This window comes from Stigmatopora nigra, chromosome 4 (genome assembly GCF_051989575.1).
Source record: "Stigmatopora nigra isolate UIUO_SnigA chromosome 4, RoL_Snig_1.1, whole genome shotgun sequence".
Taxonomy (NCBI): domain Eukaryota; kingdom Metazoa; phylum Chordata; class Actinopteri; order Syngnathiformes; family Syngnathidae; genus Stigmatopora; species Stigmatopora nigra.
The window spans coordinates 6126876-6146513 of record NC_135511.1 but is presented as its reverse complement, the minus strand read 5'-3'; the positions used below and the strand labels follow the sequence as shown (position 1 = coordinate 6146513).

The 19638-nt window shown below is 39.2% G+C and overlaps 1 protein-coding gene across 10 annotated transcripts in view; it reads right to left on the bottom strand.

The window, feature by feature from the left end:
* The window catches only part of mef2cb (myocyte enhancer factor 2cb), a 76066-nt gene that overhangs the window by 31679 nt on the left and 24749 nt on the right, over positions 1-19638 (bottom strand). For all 10 annotated transcript variants that reach the window (XM_077715415.1, XM_077715421.1, XM_077715422.1 and 7 more), the window contains 2 exons: positions 11604-11825; positions 1868-2071 (listed from right to left, as the gene is read on the bottom strand). In XM_077715415.1, the coding sequence (XP_077571541.1) occupies positions 1868-2071; positions 11604-11657 (258 nt within the window). In that variant the 5' untranslated portion in view covers positions 11658-11825. The remainder of the gene's footprint in view (positions 1-1867; positions 2072-11603; positions 11826-19638) is intronic.

Genomic DNA, 19638 nt, shown 5'->3' with positions numbered 1-19638 from the left:
TAGAAAATGAAGCAACAAGAATCTTGACAGTTGATCAATAGTTTTGAGACATTGTTGAGCTAGAATTTGATTAGATTTTTTAAAAATGTTTTGTATTTAATTTTATAGATAAGGTATAAAAATATGTCGGCAATTTAGGATATGTCATTAAGAACTACAGAAATGCTTTTATTTTTCAATTTGTGTGAAACTTGATGCGAATGATTGATTTTCTTCAGCCATAAAAATATATATGGAGAGTCGGCTCTGGCCCAGGGTCCTGAGTTTGATTTAAATACTATATTAACTACTATATGACGTTTAATACCAAACTCATTGATAGACTGCAAATCTATTTGAACTTGGATGACTGCCATGATCATGTTTCAGTGCCATTCCATTTCGACTGGGAGGGGCTGGTAGCAATCTAAAATTTAAGCAGTCTGAACAGTGGCAAGGTTGTCGATACTTTTCCTGTGTTGTAAGAGGTAACATGCAAAGTCAATGTGCGGTTAATGTCCTAAACAGTCCTTTGGAAAGCAGAGCTGCTTCATTTATTACAGTCGTGGCAGCCAAAAAGGTAATGTGCCATTTAACTCAGTTCAGTTAGAAAATGAGATGGATTCATCAAGTGCACTTGATCGGCACATATATGTGTGTGTGCGTGTGCACAAGAGAAAGGGATCAACTCTGCCCACCCGGTTGGTCAAAACTCCGGTGCGAACGTTGCATAACAGCTTGATGTTGAGCGCTTAAGGATCTTGTAAAGTACTGGCGTCATTTGCAGTTTTATCTGCTTGCCTGCTGACAATGATGTTTAGAATTGTCAGCAGCCACACTTGCGACATATGTTCACTCTTTTGGATCAGCGTCCAACTCTGTGAGCTAGATCAACGATGACAGTATGGTCACGTTAGGGCAGTACTCTTTCCATGAGACAGTTTTACTAATACACTGGAACTTTGGTTTGATAATTTGTTAGCCAATGTGATGTATAAAAAGTGATTTTTTTGTCATGACAGGCACAATGGGGTAAATATTTCATTTTGAATTAATAATTGATGTTACAAGAGAAATCATGGTTTGTTCATGGCTCATTGTAATCGTCAGAATAAGTGTCAACAAAAGAAGGGAGTTGACGATAATAACCTGTAATCATTTATCAAATGGTAACATAATGAACCATACTTTACTAAACTGGTGTCAAACCCAAGGCCAGGGGGAACAAATGGCCCACTATATGATCTCATGTGGCCCGTGAAGTGCACCAACTTCATGTTTGTTGATGAAATAAAAGGTAAATACATCTCTGTAGTACTAAATGAAAGATGACGACTACAGGAACCAGAGCATTTGTACTAATTCTGATTTTTTTAACAACGTAAAATGAATGGATATATAAGCAGTTTTATATTTATTTTTTTTCTTTTGTGTTTTTTTATTGTAAAACAAAAAGAAAATTTACTGTCTACTCTAATTTTTCGAATTATTTCCAAGAAATTCTGTAAAATAAAGTGCAAATATGGTTGTAGCCCTCAATGATATATGCATTCTATAGGAATCAAATAAAATGTAATTAAAATTTGAATAAAAAAGAAAATATTTGTTAGAAAGATGCTAAAAAGAGCCCTAAACATTAATAATAAAAACTCTTACCAAAAGAAACTGTACCTACAAAGATAAGTTTGACACCTCTGCTCTAGTATTTTTGCTTATGTTTTGAATTCAGAAATTTACCAAACATTTAACTATACCCTCAATTCTATCTCTCAGTGATGAGTGTAAAGAACAAAAAAAGAGAAGTAATGATTCACAAACATCTGCTCTTTTTCCCTGTATGATTCAGTGCTTCCGGATGCACGTGCTTTTGTGTCGTCTTGCGACTCACCTCCACAATGTCCGAGTTGGTCCTGCTCTCGTGGGGCTCGTTGTACTCGGTGTATTTGAGCAGGACCTTGTCCATGTCTGTGCTGGCATACTGGAACAGCTTGTTGGTGCTGTTGAAGATGATCAGGGCGATCTCACAGTCGCACAGCACACTCAACTCGTAGGCTTTCTTCATTAACCCAAACTTTCGCTTTGTAAATGTCACCTGGGATAGAGGAAAATAAAGATTAACCTTGGGAGAATTGCAAAAGTTTCTGTTCACAAATGCGTCACTCTTTCTGACCCATAATGGACATCAAATCATGTATCTTTTCATTTTTCTGCTATTAAATTGAAATCAGTTTAGCACTAGAAGACATCTAATCCATTTGAACTGGGAGGGCTGTCAGCGAATGAATATTCATTAAATAGGGCAGACCTTTATAGGCAAATATACATTTTCAGCTTTGTGGCCAGCGTTAAATTATTAGAAACAGCTCATTCTATTCATTCAGCAAAAAGGAAATTAAAATATAAGCGATTTTTTTTCACATTCAAATTGAAAGTGCATTCAAGGAAAAGAGAAATCCGTTTAATTTTGAACTACCCACAACTTACAAAGTCCAACCACCAGACCAGGAAAAAGAAAAAGTTGCATTTTAAGGAACTGAGAATACTCTGTCTCGGAAAACTAACGGCCAAAAAGATCCGTTAATGTTTGCACATCAAAGTACGCAGAGGGATTTATGATAGATTAAAATGTCCCTTTTTCAAAAACCTTCTCGTGCGCTATTAAAAGAAATACACACCAATGACGACTGTCAGAAGAATAGAAAAAGTTAGTGTTGCCCGAGTAACTAGCTTTTTATATAAATAGCAACCACTCATATTGACACTGAGAAGACGCTCCCACAAAAATCACAAAAGGTTGTTTTTTTTATGGGGATTTTTTTCTTGTTTTCTTTGAGGAATTTTTGCATGACGCAGATGTATTCAGTGGCCGCAACTTTTTATTTCAAAAGAAACGCATACATTTACCAAACCTGCATCGGTGAAATGTAAAAAAATAAAATGCATTGAAGTCAAGCTATTACGCTGTGTGTGACTTTTACTGCCTTCTGTGGCACTGTATTATTATTTACATTGGAGATGTGCACTGACACAGCTCTTTTTGTAATGAGAAACATTGCATCAGATCAGTGCTCTGCTGGCATTATCTACTGCATGTTTGTCTATTTTCTTCTGACACTTCGACGAATGGCAAAAATTACAGAAATGAAACCTCCTAATTCTCAGTGAATCATGATTTGAATGCAATAATAAAGACTACAAGTGAAGTCTTTCAAGAGAAAAGATCACGCTGCCCTTCACACTTTGAAAGCTGAAAGTGGAGATGAGAATGACTGGATATTGATGGATAGTTTTGTATTACATGCAAGTACGTCTCCCAGGATGCACCAAGGAAACTGAACCCAACCCTCACCTCAACCCCTTTCCTTGTTTCGCCCCCTACATTGAGTTGGTAACCTTGCGTGAAGTGCTCCATTTTTATGCCACATTTCTTCCAAAAATCTTCGTATATTTTCTGTAAATGTAGTAGCTATATTTCTTACTCAGCGACCACACAAATAAATAAAAAGCCTCCCGTGGGACGTAAATATCATGCTGACATTTTCAAAATCAGATTTAAATGTGAAACAAACAAGTAAGATGAATTATTATGCCCAAAAGCTTTGTTGGGCTTGGTGTCCGACATAAAAGATAAACAGTAGGACGTGGGGTTGGACCTTGCTATGTGAAACCAGCACTTGGAGTGTTGCCTTACAAGGATGACACACTGTAGACAGCTAGCGGACGTTCGAGCTACGTTATCGCTCAGACAAAAACTTTACCGGAGCCATCAGTGTTTTAAAATGTGGCACCTGGTGTTCAGTGAGCTGACTTCGAAGAGAACATATCCAATGATAATTGAGGGACAATCCACATGCTGGATTAGAATTGGAGCACCAACTGCATCAATTGCAATTAGATGTAAGTTTGTTTGTTGTTCTAAATAAAAATACCCTGGTTACTATTACTAAATTGTCTGCCTATATGTGTTGCTCTCCCTTTGTTGTTCAAAGACAAAACAAAATGTTGTTCACTGCTACTCTACAATGTATGCTTTGGTATATACGAAAATGCTCATTTTTTCAACGGGCTGACAGGAAAAGATCGCTGCAAGCCTAACCAGTCAAAATAGACTGGACATATAATGCTGTCACCTGCAGTAATGCATTCACATAAACAGTGCTTTTTAGTTGATTCCTAAATGGCTTTCATCACGCTCCAGAAGGCGAACAAGCGTGATTACGTAAAGCCAAAACTGACCAAACAATAACACCTAGATGAATTTCACACCACACCCACACGTCTCAATGTGACACATACAGTACAACCTGCTATATCGCATACATCCACGCAAATGATCCTATTTGTTCGTGCTTGCACATGAACATCAGGTGGGATGTACTAATTAGGGCTGGATCTGGACTTTTTCCTCTCCCTACCATTAAATTTGCTTTGGCCCAATGGCTTGTAAAGACATCAACACATGGTCCATTTAGTCCATCACATTTGTCAGTCCTGTTTGAAATGTACCATCATTTTCTTCACTTATTTAAGTATATGTATAAATATCTTCCTATAATTGTAGTTATGGTATAGAATTTATATACATATCTCACTCAAACGCACACATTCTCCTAAGAAAATTGTGTGAATTTCATTTTCATTCATTTATTTTCCATTTGGATTCATATTTATAGTTAATATTGTGAAAATGCATCACCTAGTTTGTGGATCATACTTACATTGCCAAGCAAAGGGACTTAGAAATAATAGATTGTGTGAACTTAAAAAAAAACACTGGCACTTTAGCAAGTTTTTTTTCACTTAGTTTTCAGCACGCTCTGCTGCCAGTGTAAGGGTCTTGATTTAATACCTGCTTGGAGCATCTTAGGCTTATATCTAAAACCCAGATCAGGTAAAATGTTGTTTTAACCTATTCCGTTTTTTTTAACCATTAAAAGTTGAACATTGAAATTAAATTGACTTGATAGAAGTTCTTACTTTTTTTTCCTCCAGTGCATGTTTCAATCTTCCATCAGCATTGTTTTAGCTCGAAATGGAAACTGCTGTACACATGTTTGGCAAATGTATTTAACTAAGGTTTGGAGTTTTAATTCAGGTTCTGGTCTAGGCATGTTCCTTTTCTTTGGTTAGATATTGAATTCATTTATTCATTCAATCATTATCCAAGCCATTATCCCCACAAGGGTCATGAGATTGCTAAAGCCCATTCCAGCCAGCAACAAGCAGTAGGCAGAATACTTCCTGAAATGGAAAATTTGGGGAGGAAAACAGTCCCTGCAGAAAACCTACGAAATACACGTGGAGAACATAAACACTCCACATTGGAAGGCCGGAACCTACGTGGGATGGGACCCCAGAACATTGTGCCGGACGTGCTGTTTCCTGTGAAACCATTAGATCTTCCTGCTATCTTTATTCATGTACGTATGTTTGTCTACGAAATGGCAATTATATTTGTGTCCCAGTCAAATGAGCAGAGATTTTCTCTGCATTAAATGACATGTCACATTTCCACTGGCATGAGAGGAACGTGGTGGCCCGGGATAAACAGAGGAGGCAGATTCACCGCCACATGGGCGAGAGGGGAGACAGAGGGAAGAGAGCAAGAGGGAGCGGTGGCTGAGTGAAAGAGATGAGGGGGGCGAACCTACAGGAAGCACATTTGTATGCATTTCCTCTCATAACAGGAAGAGGCCAGTGGCTTCCCCTTCACAATGGCTTCGCTTCTGCTTCCCACCTCCTGCCTGCTTCCCTGGGGGAGGCATAGGAGGAGTGGAGAGGTAGGCACCAAAAACTACTCACTAGAAACCAAACATGGTTCGCTCACACACACAAATACATGTCAGTCAGCTTTAGTTTTGTCCTGAGACAAACACTTCTCCCATTGTCAGAGGCCAAGCAGGAAGACACGGGCTTACGCAAAAGGAATACAAGGAGTCCAGGACCTTCTTATGAACTCTGCTTCACAGCCAAGGAAAGAGTTAAGAGGGCCACTTTGACAAAAGAGGCTTTGTCACCCCTATAATACATGCTCTGCTCTTCTCTCTCTCTTCAAAACGCCACTTATTGTCATTTTCGGTGCACAAGGCGGCAGACTAGAGATTTTTTTCCCCCTTTCATTTTATGTCTGAATCAAGACCAGTTCATGTTGGGTTTTTAAAAGCTAAATTTAAGACGAAAAGTGCATTAATCTTGGCGACTCAAGGAACATTGGACATTTGAGGTGCAATTGTTTATAATTATAATCCGGTACAGCAAGGTAAAGGTTGGGTGGGTTCCTCCCTCAGTGCTCCTGTTCAAGATGAGAAGCTGCAAATTGGATTTTACATTACAAGGCCCTGAACTAATTAGAAACAATCATAAGAAAAAAATAACTCGATTGCTGTAAACCTTTGTCACAATGCCTTAGCTAAAATACATTTTGAACTACTTAACACACTGGCTACCATTGACGGTGATAAACCTACAATCCGTTTGGTCTGAAATGGACCTTTCCATCACCCCTCCTAAAACTCAACCAAAAATGTAAAAGACAAAAACAAAACAAAAAGGCAATTTAAAAAAAAAATGAAAAGAGCAGTAAATATTCTAAAATGTATTCATTTCATACGAGCCATTCCAGTTAAAATGGCATTGAATTATTTATGAACTGAATTTCAACATCTGCTCTCAGAACGTTACTTTAATCCTATTTTTCACACCTTTGACTCCATAACAATCAAGTAGTTAGGAAAAAAAGGTGTGAAGGGGTGAATGAAGCAGACAAAGGTACACGGTTTATAAGCAAAAAACAAAAGTTCTTCCGTCCGTAGAAATGTAGAACAATGAGGTGAGAGCTTGGTGAGCACTTTACAGGTGAGGTCGAGCAGATGATAGAGCGAAGGTGACACTCACAAAGGGAAGGTGGCAGGTGGGAATGAACGGATCAAAGGGGTGATAAGGAGCAACCCCGCGGGTCTCATTATTTTCTTCCTGGTAATTTCACCAGCACATGTTCTCACCATGGCACTGTTGATTGGAGTAAGGCTTTATGATAGGAACAACAAACAGCCTCTTTTAACCATGTGCCCTCAGGCATCACTGTGTATCTTCCATGTGTTGTTTGGGGGGAGGAGGGACTTGGAGACGCCGTTATTTTACTTCCTGGCACTGATGACCTTCTCCATGTTTAACCTTTAGCCCTGCATCCTTGTTGGAAACCGAATGTCTCCATCTGAACTCCTGCAATTGTGCAAGCTAGTCGTCTGAATTTATCCCTTCTAGCACAAAAGGGAGGCAACACTAATTGAGGCCAATTGTAGTAAATTAGTGGCTCCTGAGACAAGCTCAACAGAGCTAGATGATGCTGTTTTTATATTGACCATAGATATCCATATTGACCATAGATGATGATGTTTCAAGATTGACCAGCAGAAAAAAAACACGATTCCATCAGAGAAAGAGCTGCTATACTTTTGACTCTCTCATTTCATAATTAAATAGGATAATTACACTTTTTATTCATAAATTTTTTCTGTATTCTCAGAAACATTGAAGCATTTTAGAGTAGCATCCTGTCAAAAGTTATGCCAGTAAAGTAACAGTTTCGATACACTTTATTTGGCCAAAAGATATATTTTTTTGAGAGTGATACTCGAAATATTGCGTGCTAGTCATCGTTTATTATTGCTTGCTAACCACTGCTAAATTAGCAGTATAATGGCTCAGGAATGTGTGGATAAAGTGTGTTTATATAATTTTACAGTGACTTTTAACAGGATTTGGTGTGCAGAAATTGCCAGAGTATGCCAAATAGACTGGGAAATTTTAGTTTTTAAATGTATTTAAAGGGCTGTAGTAAGAAGTGATTTTAAGAGATAATTGAGATAAACCTTTAATCCGAAAAAATGACTTATCATTTATTATGTATTTTTCAAATTGTTAGTGTAAAAGGTGTATTTTAGCTTACTTATTTTGCTAATGTTAGAATATTATGTCACAGGCCAATAATGTGGGCATATTTCATCATACAATACATTCTTTAACCTGTATCCTTTCTGTCTAAAACCTGTACTCGTCAAAAGTTTGTTTGGAAATGTTGAAAACCTTTAACGTTTTTTAAACATGGAAATGTTTTAGGCAACCATCAATTAAAACGTGATGAAAAAATTCTATGTATCAGTCGATAAAATCTAGACATGCCTGACATATTTTTAAATCAGTAAGACGGATACGTTTTTTAGTCCAAAAGACTACGATTAAATTGAAAAGGGCTTCCAAAAACAACACAGGTTGCCAACTATATTGGTTAAGTAGTCATATTGTTGGCTGGTCCATGTATTGGAAATACATACTCTTTAAAAGAACATATTAAACGCACTGTCTATCAAAGTGTCAAATTGAATCAATGTTTAAAATCTATCCACACACATGAACCTAGGATTATATATTGCATGTCTGCTTTCCGCGTGCAGTCCATGAGGGGTTCTTTTATGTGCTTGAGGAAGGGAGAGGGTCTGAGTGGTCAGGGGGCCGTGAGCCAGGTCTCACACACTGCTGCCCACTGTCCAAAGTTTTGGGCAGCCAGTCAACAACAGGGAGGCCTGGCTCTTCTGCCACGGCCCTGGGGAAGTGTTTTGGGGGGCCCGGGTGGCAGCCCAAAGTGGCCGCCCAGGGAGATGCGGGCCGGCTGCCCAAAGACATGTTGCTTCTGCAACAGGGCGGGCTGGGAAGCAATGTAGGTGGCATGCTGGTGTTGACAGCTTGGTCCTACATCAAAAAGGTATGCGGGTAAAAATGCAAGGAACTAAAAGGGAAATTTCCAATTGCAATTGGACGGCCCACAGTGTGGAGTTTGCATGTACATCCTGGGTTTGTGTGGGTTTTCTTCAGGTGTTCTGGTTTGCTCCAACATACAAAACGCATGCATGGTAGGGTGGTTGAATACTTAAAATTGCTTCTCGGTATGAGTATGAGCATGACTGGTTTCCCGTCTCTTCGTCGCCTGTGACTGGCTGGACACCAATTCAGAGTGTCCCAGCATTGCGCCCATTTTCAGGGATAGACTACAGTATCCTCTCAAAAAACCCTTGTGAGGGTAAGCGGTTCAGAAAATGAACGATACACGGGTGTTACGGATGGTGAAAATTTTACATTTCTGGTTCAAAATAGGGATTTTTTTGTACTGTGAAGTAAATGATAATGTGCTTTTTTTTTTTTGCAAATGAATTCTCATGAATGACATTAACAGGTAAGAGGTGAAATAATAATTGTGACTTTGGAAAAGCATAGGCTTGGATGAGTTTCTTTGTTGATAAATTATGTATTATTTAAGAAAATGTTGGGAAATATTGTGAAATTGGTTGTTTATGGTCAGAAAATGTGAAAAAAAGAAAATGTTGCATGTTTTGTCAATATGTCAAAAGAACAGAATTGTTCATTTTTGGTCAAATAATTAAAAAAAATATCCATAACAATGAAATCCTTTTGAAAGCACAAAAGTGTGAAAGTATGTGAAGCAAGTGACTTTTGAAGGCAGTTTATAACAAACTCACCTTGGAGGGAAGTGAAAATATGCAAATTCAACTTCTGTTTTTCATTCTTTCAAGAAGGTTGGATTTTCCGGTCTCCCTTGTGATGCTGTTTAATGCAGTGATGTTGTTAAGTTAGGGTGATGCCACTTGTGGCATAATGGCATTACTCTGAACAAAACCTGACTAGTCGGCAATATTTCTTGACGTTAATTTGCCATTGACGACGATGGAAAGCCGATGTTTTTTTTTTACTGGGAGAGATTGAATGGTAGATAATAATTTTAACCCCAGCTGAACAAATTCCAGTGTTTTATTGACTCTTATCCCTGAACCCTTTCTCCTCTGCTTCTGTCTTTCGCTCTCTCCTTGTAAGTAAAGCCCGGATATCTTAGGCATCGATTCCCCTCAGGTGTCCTTCCTGTCTCCCTCTTTCCCTCCTTATCCTCAGGAGCCGGATGGCCCGTTGCATGTGGCGGGCTCAGTCTAAGGTGAGGGAAGGGCTGAGATAACAGCGAGGAGGAAGCGTGGATGCTGCTGCTGCAACACGATAGGCAGAGCCCTCGCAGGAAACTCTGTGACCTCTCTCACTGCTTTGACGACAAAGTGATGCTTGCTGTGACAGTGCTGTGTCACAACTGGTGAAATTACTGGAAGGTTTTTTATCTCAGGTGCACTTTCTCACATGCAATTGTCAATTGGGAGCTCACACATAAAGCTTAGTCATAACACTGGTTAAAATGATTCCTTCAGCATAGACTAATCGATTCCATGAACATTTTTATTTTAACTCAAAGTGACTCCACAGAGTAGTGTAGAAGTGATGAAAGCGCTACTGTGTTAGACTTGTGTCAGAGAATTAAGAAAAGCCTGAAGCTGGTCAGAGTGAGTGTGTTTATGACCTGTGATCCAGAGGCCACGCTAGATGCGTATGGATCCAATTTGAAATGTCGGGAAGCTGAAAAAGTGTCAGTGGTCAGTTTGGAGCACAGGAAGTGATCGATTGAGTGCCTCGGGGCAATGTAGAGGAACGTGCTCTTTGTCTCTTTTTTTTTACAGCCATGGACCCAAGAGTGGGCTCGAGTCACAGAGTCCAATTTTTCATGTAACGCAGGAAACTGTGGGTAAGATTTATAGGCTTTAACTGTGTGACTGGCTTGAAAACATGCACTGTATTTGGAAGGAATTACAAAGTACGTACAGGAATACAAAAATACATTGGGTACACAGTTAAATCATGTTTGCTCGTTTAATGGCTTACCTAGCACTGTTGTAGGTCATCCTGGAAATATTTGATTGGTTTTAGAATGATCACAACAAGTGAATCTGTTGTGCGTATACAACTTAATTCATTCACTATTATTGACAATGGTAGATGTCAATTTAATTCGAGTTGGGATGGGTGGCATTGCGTTTTCATGCCGTTGATGATGATAGACGAATAATTCATAACATTGTGTTTTACATTGTGGTATGTTTGCTGGCTGGCCATGAAAACAATAGAAAAGTCTTCATGTGTTTCTTTAGTTAGCATTTTATGAGTGCTAATATCCCAGTTACTTTGTTAGTAAATTATAGTGCTATCAATTTAAAAAGAGTTCACTTTCGAAGCAGATTTGGTTCGTCAATCACTGTCAATGGCGACCAATGAGTTAACCTTGATTAATAAACCAATTCATGTATGCGTGTGACTATCAGTGTTGAGCTCCACCCTGTTTTTTCCACAGACAAACAAAGTGTTTGTTCCCCTCATCCAGTAATATTCCACTGGCAGTGAGTTTACCAGAGTGAGGGCCGCCATAATAAACGCCAGCGGAGTTCTTCACGTTGAACTCATGCAGAATAGGATTGAAGTCTTGGAGATATACTCGAGGGGAAAACTCTTAGATTGCCTCAACACAGGATTGTCATTATAAAACAGGAAGACGAGATCCCCAAAGCAATAACTTGATGCTACACTGCCATCCACTCTCTTGTCCCCCTATTTCATATTGCCCAGACTCCCTAAAGACTACCACTGGGTTGTGCAGGGTTTAGGGTGTTCCCCCTTGCTCTATTCACTCCTCCCTTATCCACACTCACACTCATCCATCCTCCCATTCCCGAGAGACGTACCTGTCTGTTGCGTTCATCCATAATCCGCGTGATCTGAATCTTTTTCCTCCCCATCGTCCCCGTCGCTTTCTTTCTCTCCTCTTCCCAAAGAACTTTATGCTTGCTTCTCTCTTCTTCTTTCCTCTTCTTTCTCTTTACTTTTCTTCTTCTCGCTCTCTCTTTTCCTCACTCTCGCTGGTTTGCTATTTGTTGCAATCAACTCAAAGATTCCAGCATCTGTACCTGCAAGAAAGAGAGAAAAAAAGGCAAGAGGGGGGAGGATGAGCATTAACTGAAATGAAATATGGCAAAATACTGAGAGGAATAGAAAAAAAAAATAAAAGTGGCATCATGGCAGCCACTAGGGAGGGTGAAGAAAGACAAAGAATCTGTCAACAATGTTGTGAGAGCGGCTGTGTTTTTCACTGTCGATATCATGCAAATCAGTTTTTGCCTCTTTTGGTCTCGCTCTCTCCCACTGCAGACTATGAGAGGAGACAGCGCTGTCAGGATCTCGCCTCGTTCACAGAGACTTTGACAGTGTTTTGGAAGTGCCGCTAACTTAAACGCTCTAATCACTGGCACTGTAACATTACCTCCAGACTGAGCAATGCTTTTTACTTCCTGCTGCAAAACGTCACTGTACTGACAGTAAAACTCGCATTCAGCTTACCTCTCTTGGGCTCTTGTGCCCGATCATCTTTAAAAAGGGGGATGAAATAATTCCATATGTATTAATGTATTTCAGGCGGTGATTATCATGTACAGGGTCACAAATAAGGCGAATGTGAATGGTAAACTAAGTCAGGGATGTCCTAACTATTCCACAAAAGGCCAGAGTGGGTGTGGGTTTTCATTCCAACCTATCAAGAGGACACCTTTTCACAAAGCTGGTGTCCTACAAGTACAATCAGTGGATTGCTGTCAGGTGCTTCTTGTTTTCTGCAGAAATCTCATTGGTCAAAGTGTCTGTGCTGGATTAGTTGGAACAAAAACCTTGGCCACCCCTGAACTAAGGGAGGGCTGCTACAGATAATCACCTAATCGTCTTAATTTTTAAATTAATCGCATAGTATTTCAATAGTCAGATACTTTAGAAACTTTCTGTTGATCTCAGAATTGTCCAAATCCTATTTTTAACACTGTTTAAGTCATCGGCTGCCATTGACAGAGAAAGCTTTGTGATCCATTTTGCATGGGGGATGTTGGTTACAAAACATAGATCTCCCAGTGATTAGATCGGGATTAATATTGATTTTAAGATAGCATTTAAATATATCCTTTTAAATTGATTTTAACACACAAGGAAAATAAAGGCCAGAAAATGACAATCATTAAAAAAATATATTTTACTTAATTTAAAATGTATTTTTTAGATAAAAAAAAACATATTTAAAAATTATTCAATTTAGAAAAGTTTAATAAATCTCATCTCATTTTCTGAACTGCTTTATCCTCATTAGGGCTGCGGGAGGTGCTTGAGTCCAATCAGCCTACCATGCATGGATACTTTTTTATCAAGTCCAATAACTTACAAAGAGAACATTTATTATGTTTTTAGAGTTTTCATTGAATTCAAAAAGTATATAGAGTATCTATGTTAAATTTTTGACAACAACAAACAATGTTGAATTCATGAATTTTAAAGTATATTATTATGAAAAAAATAACATTCAATAAATATTGCCATGATTTATATATATATGAACTGATCAGTCACTCAATCAAGTTAAAATTATAAAATAATTGTTGGTTAGAATATCTAAATAATCGTTTGTAGCAGCCAAGGACTCACGATACTTTTCAAAGTCAAAGGCAGGAAAAAAAAAACTAAAAGTCAAGATAAGATAAAAACAAATGTCAAGAATTAATATTTGGAAAATCTTGTTTGGAGACTGCATTCAAATGATCATGTTAAACTGGATAGCCTTTGTTTGTGTCCGTGTATTAACTTGTTCTTGCCCCAAAAGCTGTCAAACTGGACTTTGCGTTATGTTTGCCCAAAAAGTTTTTAAGAGGGTACATGCATGTGTTCTTTATTTGAGCATGGCTAAACCGCATCTCTCTGGAGGTGCTTAAGTAGGCCAACCCAATCTATCTGAGGGAGGAGCACAAGAACTGTTGTTGTGTTTTCTTTTGACAGTAGAGGTGATAACGTCCCTCGTTATGCAAATGAGCATCCCATTATTTAAACTCAGTGCAATGCAGAGAAGCTGTCAGTGCCATCACATAAAAATAAAAAAATAAAAATCCTCCGTCTACCCGGCCTTTTTTCTCCATCATCTCTTTCTTCTCTCCTTTCTGAACCAGATTTCCGGCACCTGGCAGCGCGAGCATCAGACATTGATGTGGAAGATGACACCGCTTCACCAAAAGACATGACAGTCTCTCTCTATCACTCTCTTCTCTCATGCACCCTTGCTCCCTTCATCACTCTTTTTTTTTCACATTCTCTCCTTCGCACACACACTGTACGGCAACCCACCACCCCCCACTCTTTTCTCCTCATCTCCCCTAACCCGAATCCATGTATTTATTGAGTAACATGCATGAGAAAGCAGAAGAATGCTTTATACCCAAGAGATGAACACAGCACATGGCTACGCACTTGACCTCTTTTTTTCCACTAGTAGGACATTGATAATGAAAGTATGCAATAGGGACATCCACCAAAGCTTGCGGAGACACTAGCAACACTGCTTCACACGCAATAAAGCATTTGCGGTTTGTAGTGCCAAAGTCTTTTCCACAATCATCTTCAAGTGTGTTTATGAAGGGATTTATTTTTTTTAGTGTTTTTGTTTTAAATTAAGAATAATTATATTGTTTAATTGATTTAAATTTACTCTATTCAAATGCATTGGACATCTGTCACCGTCAATGACAATAAGTTAACATTAAGGTACACTCATTGGCTACTACTGATGCCAGTTTACTTATTTTTATTTTGTTTTTATTTAATTTATTTTTAAAGAATAAAGCGAGAAAATATTTTCTTCTTTTATTATTTTTTTCAAAAGCTATTTTACTGTAATTAAAAACAATGAATATTCTATTTTTATTGTTTTAATTATTTTTTTTTTCTTCGAAAATTTGAAAATTGGAAAAGAATAACTAAAAAAACACACTTCTAATGTATTGGAACTCTTTTGCTGTCAATGGCAGCTTTTGACGGTGATATATGTCCAAACCATTTAAAACTGGGACAGTAAAAATCATTCAATTGGGCATCTATTGCCATCAATGGTGGCCAAGGAGTATGAAAATGCAAATGGATATTTTTTTCTTTTTTTTCCCAATGCCTTGATATCATTATTGACATGCATATCAAAAATCTGAAAACCTTAACCATGCGGTATTTGATACGCATACAATTAATCACTGGCAGTTGGGGAGATAATAAGATCTAAAATAACTCTGGCAGTTGTGAGAAGGCTATCCAGCAGAATTTTGTGCAAACACGCCCATCTATAAAGAGAGAAAAAAACAAAGCAATGCCCCCTGGTTCATTTTCCCTGGTATGAAACAAAGAGGGATGTTGTCAGACAAAGTGGGATTACAAGCCAACTAAAGACGCTTGGCACAAGAAAACCAGACAAGCGTATCAATCAAGCCAGCAGCGTACCTCAATCACAGACTGACAGCATCATCCCCTCCCGGCCTTTGTAGTCAACACTCGCCAGCTCGGGCAGGGCTCCAAAAAGCCAGGGGTTACTTCAATGATCCCTGCCTGCTGGCCTCTACCACCTCCTCCTCAATCCTCCCAAAGCACCCGTGAGCGCGGCTGAACCTCTCAATGTCAACACCCGGCGGGGCAACACCTTAGGCCTTATGTAACATTAAGACAAAGCCCGTGTCCTGAACATTTAATCCCTGCTTTTGGCTCGCAGTGCCAGCCATGCAGCACAACCCGAGGAGAAACGGCACGAGCGCTTCCCCCTAAACCGCCTCCTCTCATCCCTTCTCACGTTCACTTCCTTTACCTCCTCCTCCTCCTCCTTGTCAACGCAACACCTGCCCCCGTCCTGTATGAGAGCCAACCCCTTTCTGGTTCTGAGGCGCCTGCCCCTGTGGCAGGTATAGAGCATCAGTTAACAGATTACCAAGTGAATCGCTCAATCCAATTTGGGCTGGTGACGCCAAGGCGGTGAAACGACAGGAAAACAAACACCGCTTAGTGTGCGTGGTCATGTGGCACATGGCGATAATCCTCTACAGGAATTTTTCACAAGGGACCTCTGACCCCGGGGAGGCAAATGAGGTGAGCTAGGAACGTGAAAAATAGAACCCATGACAGGTTCTGAAGACTAAATTAGGAACACAACTCATCTAATCTGACTAGAACTGCAACAAATGATAAATAACATTTAATTTCTTTGTATTTATTTGTTTTTATTACTGTTATTTTGCTCTAAGCGGAGCATTTTAAATGTAGATGAAAATTCTGACAAAAAATTATGGACTCAAAATGTATCATATTACATCTATCTACTCTATCTAATGGTATCATTGTTTTTTGGAAGGAGATATTTGCAATTACAAAGTTATATTCATTATGCTGGTCAAAAAAAGAAAAAAAAGGGGCGGCGCAATGGCGAGGTGTTAGCACATACGCTTCACAGTTCTGAGATTGACGGTTTAATCCCCAGAGGGTTCTGATCTTCCTGTATGGAGTTTGCATGTTGTTTTCATGCCTGCTATGAGTACTAAGTTTGTTTCCCCCTACATTTTGGGGTGAAGAACCAAAAATTCTCTTATCCGTTTACCTATAGGTAAAATAGAGTCCCTCAGTATATCAATCAGTAGTCAAATATTCCATTAATTTTGCAAGCCCTAAATCTGACTAATACATATGTGCTTGTGGATAGCTAGGGAACAAAAAAAAAATAGAGTGGGCGCCTGCTAATGTTGAAGTAGGCGGTGGAACCATGAAGACAGAAGGATAACAGTTGCTCCTCTGCTTGTTCAATATCACAGGTCCTGGCTCTGTGGGCTTCGAGCTGGACAGGTGACAACGAAGGATGGAGAGAAGAACACATACATACATACACATATGAAGGAAATAGAGTGAAGCAAAATAAGGGATCTTTTGAACAGGCACCAGGCCTCTCCAGGGGGAGGGGAAGCGCTGTAGCCATGACCCTCCCATCTGTTAAGCAGACGGACAGAGAGAGCAAACCATAGAGAAAAATGAAGGTTGGGAGGGGGGGATGGCAGAATCGGAGGGATATTCAGCACATACATCTAATGAGCGCTCTTTCTCTCACCGTCTCCGAAGTGGGAGCTGAGAGGACGACGAGAACACGAACACTCTAGTGTGCACCACAAGGCTCGATTCTAGGTCACCTCTCTCCCAGGCGTTTAGTTGCTAAAAACTAATATGCAGCACACATTGTAATAGTCTATTGGGTGCTTGTTAATGTGGACTGAAATGAACAGGTGACAAAAAAGAGAGGACTTAATGTTGAATTTGTGTAGTCCCACAATAAAAAAAGTAGTAAAAACTACGTGGATAATGAGACTAGCAATCAGTTGTTGTTTTGTATGAACTACTATATGCCAACGCAAAAATTCCTTTTTTGGCAGAATTTGAATATTTCCTCAAACAGAGTCCAAACTTGATCGTTTTTAGGTGGTTTATCACACTCCAAGTGCGTAAAGTTAAACATACAAAAAAGTACATATATTTTAGAGTAGACCTCGAGAAATACAACATTTCTAACTACCATATTTTCTGGACTATAAATAGCACTTTTTTTCAAAGTTCTTTGAGGGAAAGTTAGTATCTGACGAGAGGGTTTTTAGCATGTTGTCCATTTAACTGATATTACTAAATACACAGTAAACAGTTTTGAGACTCTTTCTAATTGAACTGAACAGTGAAAAAAATCACTGCTTCCATAATAGTCTTAAAAATATATTATTTCCATTTCCATGGTAAATCACACTATTTCTTAGTAACCAACCTCCACAAAATCCATTTCTAGTAAGGCTCGTTGAACAGAATCATCAACTTATTTCTAAATTCAGGCAATTGCACAAGGGAAAAATGTTGAAACTGAAAGTGACGCTTGTGAATCATGCAATGTCCAAAAATCTGCTGACGGTGTATTTCTTGAATTGTAATTCTCTAAAGCAAATTGAAGAAGGTGATTTATCATGAGAGGTTTGTTGATGTTTTTCCTAAGAAACCCCACCTCAGCAGGGCAGTGTCAAACTCATAGTACTGTACATCTGCAACACATTTGGTAATAGTAGATGTATATGTCTGTATAAATATATACATATCTGTATTGCCAGTACCCCCTTATCCTCTGAGGAAGTGTGGTTGTAAAGATTTGAAATAACATATTATACTACAGTAAGTAAACCTTTTAGGAGGTGTATGATACATTAAATAAACTGACTCTCTTTTTAAATAAACTCTCACTTCCTTGAAGAGGGGGCATAGAAAAAAAGCGCTTTATATAATTTTTCGAATACAACATTAAAGTCGGGCGCCCTGGTGGCATGTTCTCCTTAGGCCTGAGTGGGTTTCCTCTTGGTACTCCGGTTTCCTCCCACATTCCAAAAACATGCATGGTAGGCTGATTGGACACTCTAAATTGCCCCTAGGTATGGGTATGAGGGTGCATGGTTGTCCAACTCCTTGAGCCCTGCGATCGGCTGGCCCTCGCCTCTGGCCAGTCAGCTGGAATAGGCTCCAGCACCCCCCGCAACTCTAACGAGGATAAAACGGTTCCAAAAATGAGATGAGAGAGAGAGAACATGAAAGTCGCCGAATTATGTTTTCCATTGAGCATTTCATAAAGCCTATATTTGTAAACGTGTTTCCTTTTAGTTTCTGCTGTATCTCATGTCAGTAAATTTACACGTGGATTTTGTTGTATGTAACATTGGAGTAGGAATTAGCATTGCACTTGGCATACATGGTGCCTCCAAAGATTGAGACGCAGCAGCAGAAATGAGAGGATCCTGCGAATCAATGGCCACGCAGCATGGGAGCGAGGAAAAAGAATATGTACCGGGTCTCATTGTGCCTTTAATGTCATTAGCGGCGGTGACTCGTCTATGTGGGACATAGCGTTCGCTGTCTGTCACAGAGAGATAGGTAGGGTGACGAATGGCTCGCGCTACTACTTTTCCCTTCTCTATTTTCCATAATGTCTATATCTTCTCCAAGTGACCTAAAGCTGGGTGGTAGCCCATGTGTAGGTGGGCCTCGCTGGCTTTGAATTGTTGGAGATATTACCGCTAATTTAGTACGTTATCGGCTAAAGAGATTAGCAACATGTACACCCATGGATTAACGTGATAGTAGCGGATCATCTTATAATGTGTTCATTCTCCTGAGTGAAGGTTTGAGCTAAACCAGAATTTGAATATTTTGCCTGTGTGTGTGTGTGTGTCCTCTTGTAAGTGTGTTTTAAGATATCAGAATATATTCTCGCTTGTCTCTTTCTATTAACACATGATCTAATCCGATCATTAGCAGGACAGCAACGGGTTCTTACATATTCTATTGCCAATCTTCATGTGCCTTGAAGTAAGACGTCTGTCTATTGAAAATGACTTTTATTTACATGATTCCACACTTCTAACTGAATTTGATGTCTCCTCCACAAACCCAGTTTCAGCGACTGTTCAACTTAAATATGAAATGTAATGAAATTGTCATCTATGGCACTCTTTCAGTAATGTTTCACTCTTGTGCTTCACCCCTTCAAATTTTACTCCAATAGTTTCGGAGGACAAGAAGACAGGAACGTTTGTGGAAGGATGTGACTTCAGTAGCCCAAGACAATCAAAGTTATTTCCTATCCTAAATCTCTTCAAACCAAAACCTAAAGATATGTACACTTCCCCACATGAGAAAGACACAGTAAAACTTTCTGGATCTGGGTTGTTGAAAGGAATCATCTTGACTTCCCCATATGATTTATTTTAAGTCATTTGCTAAAAATATTTCCAGGAAGCCACCGTGTGATATTGTGAAAACAACATGGAATCTCGAATGACATGCTAAGTAATATACTGTTTTTTTCCGAAGTGACAA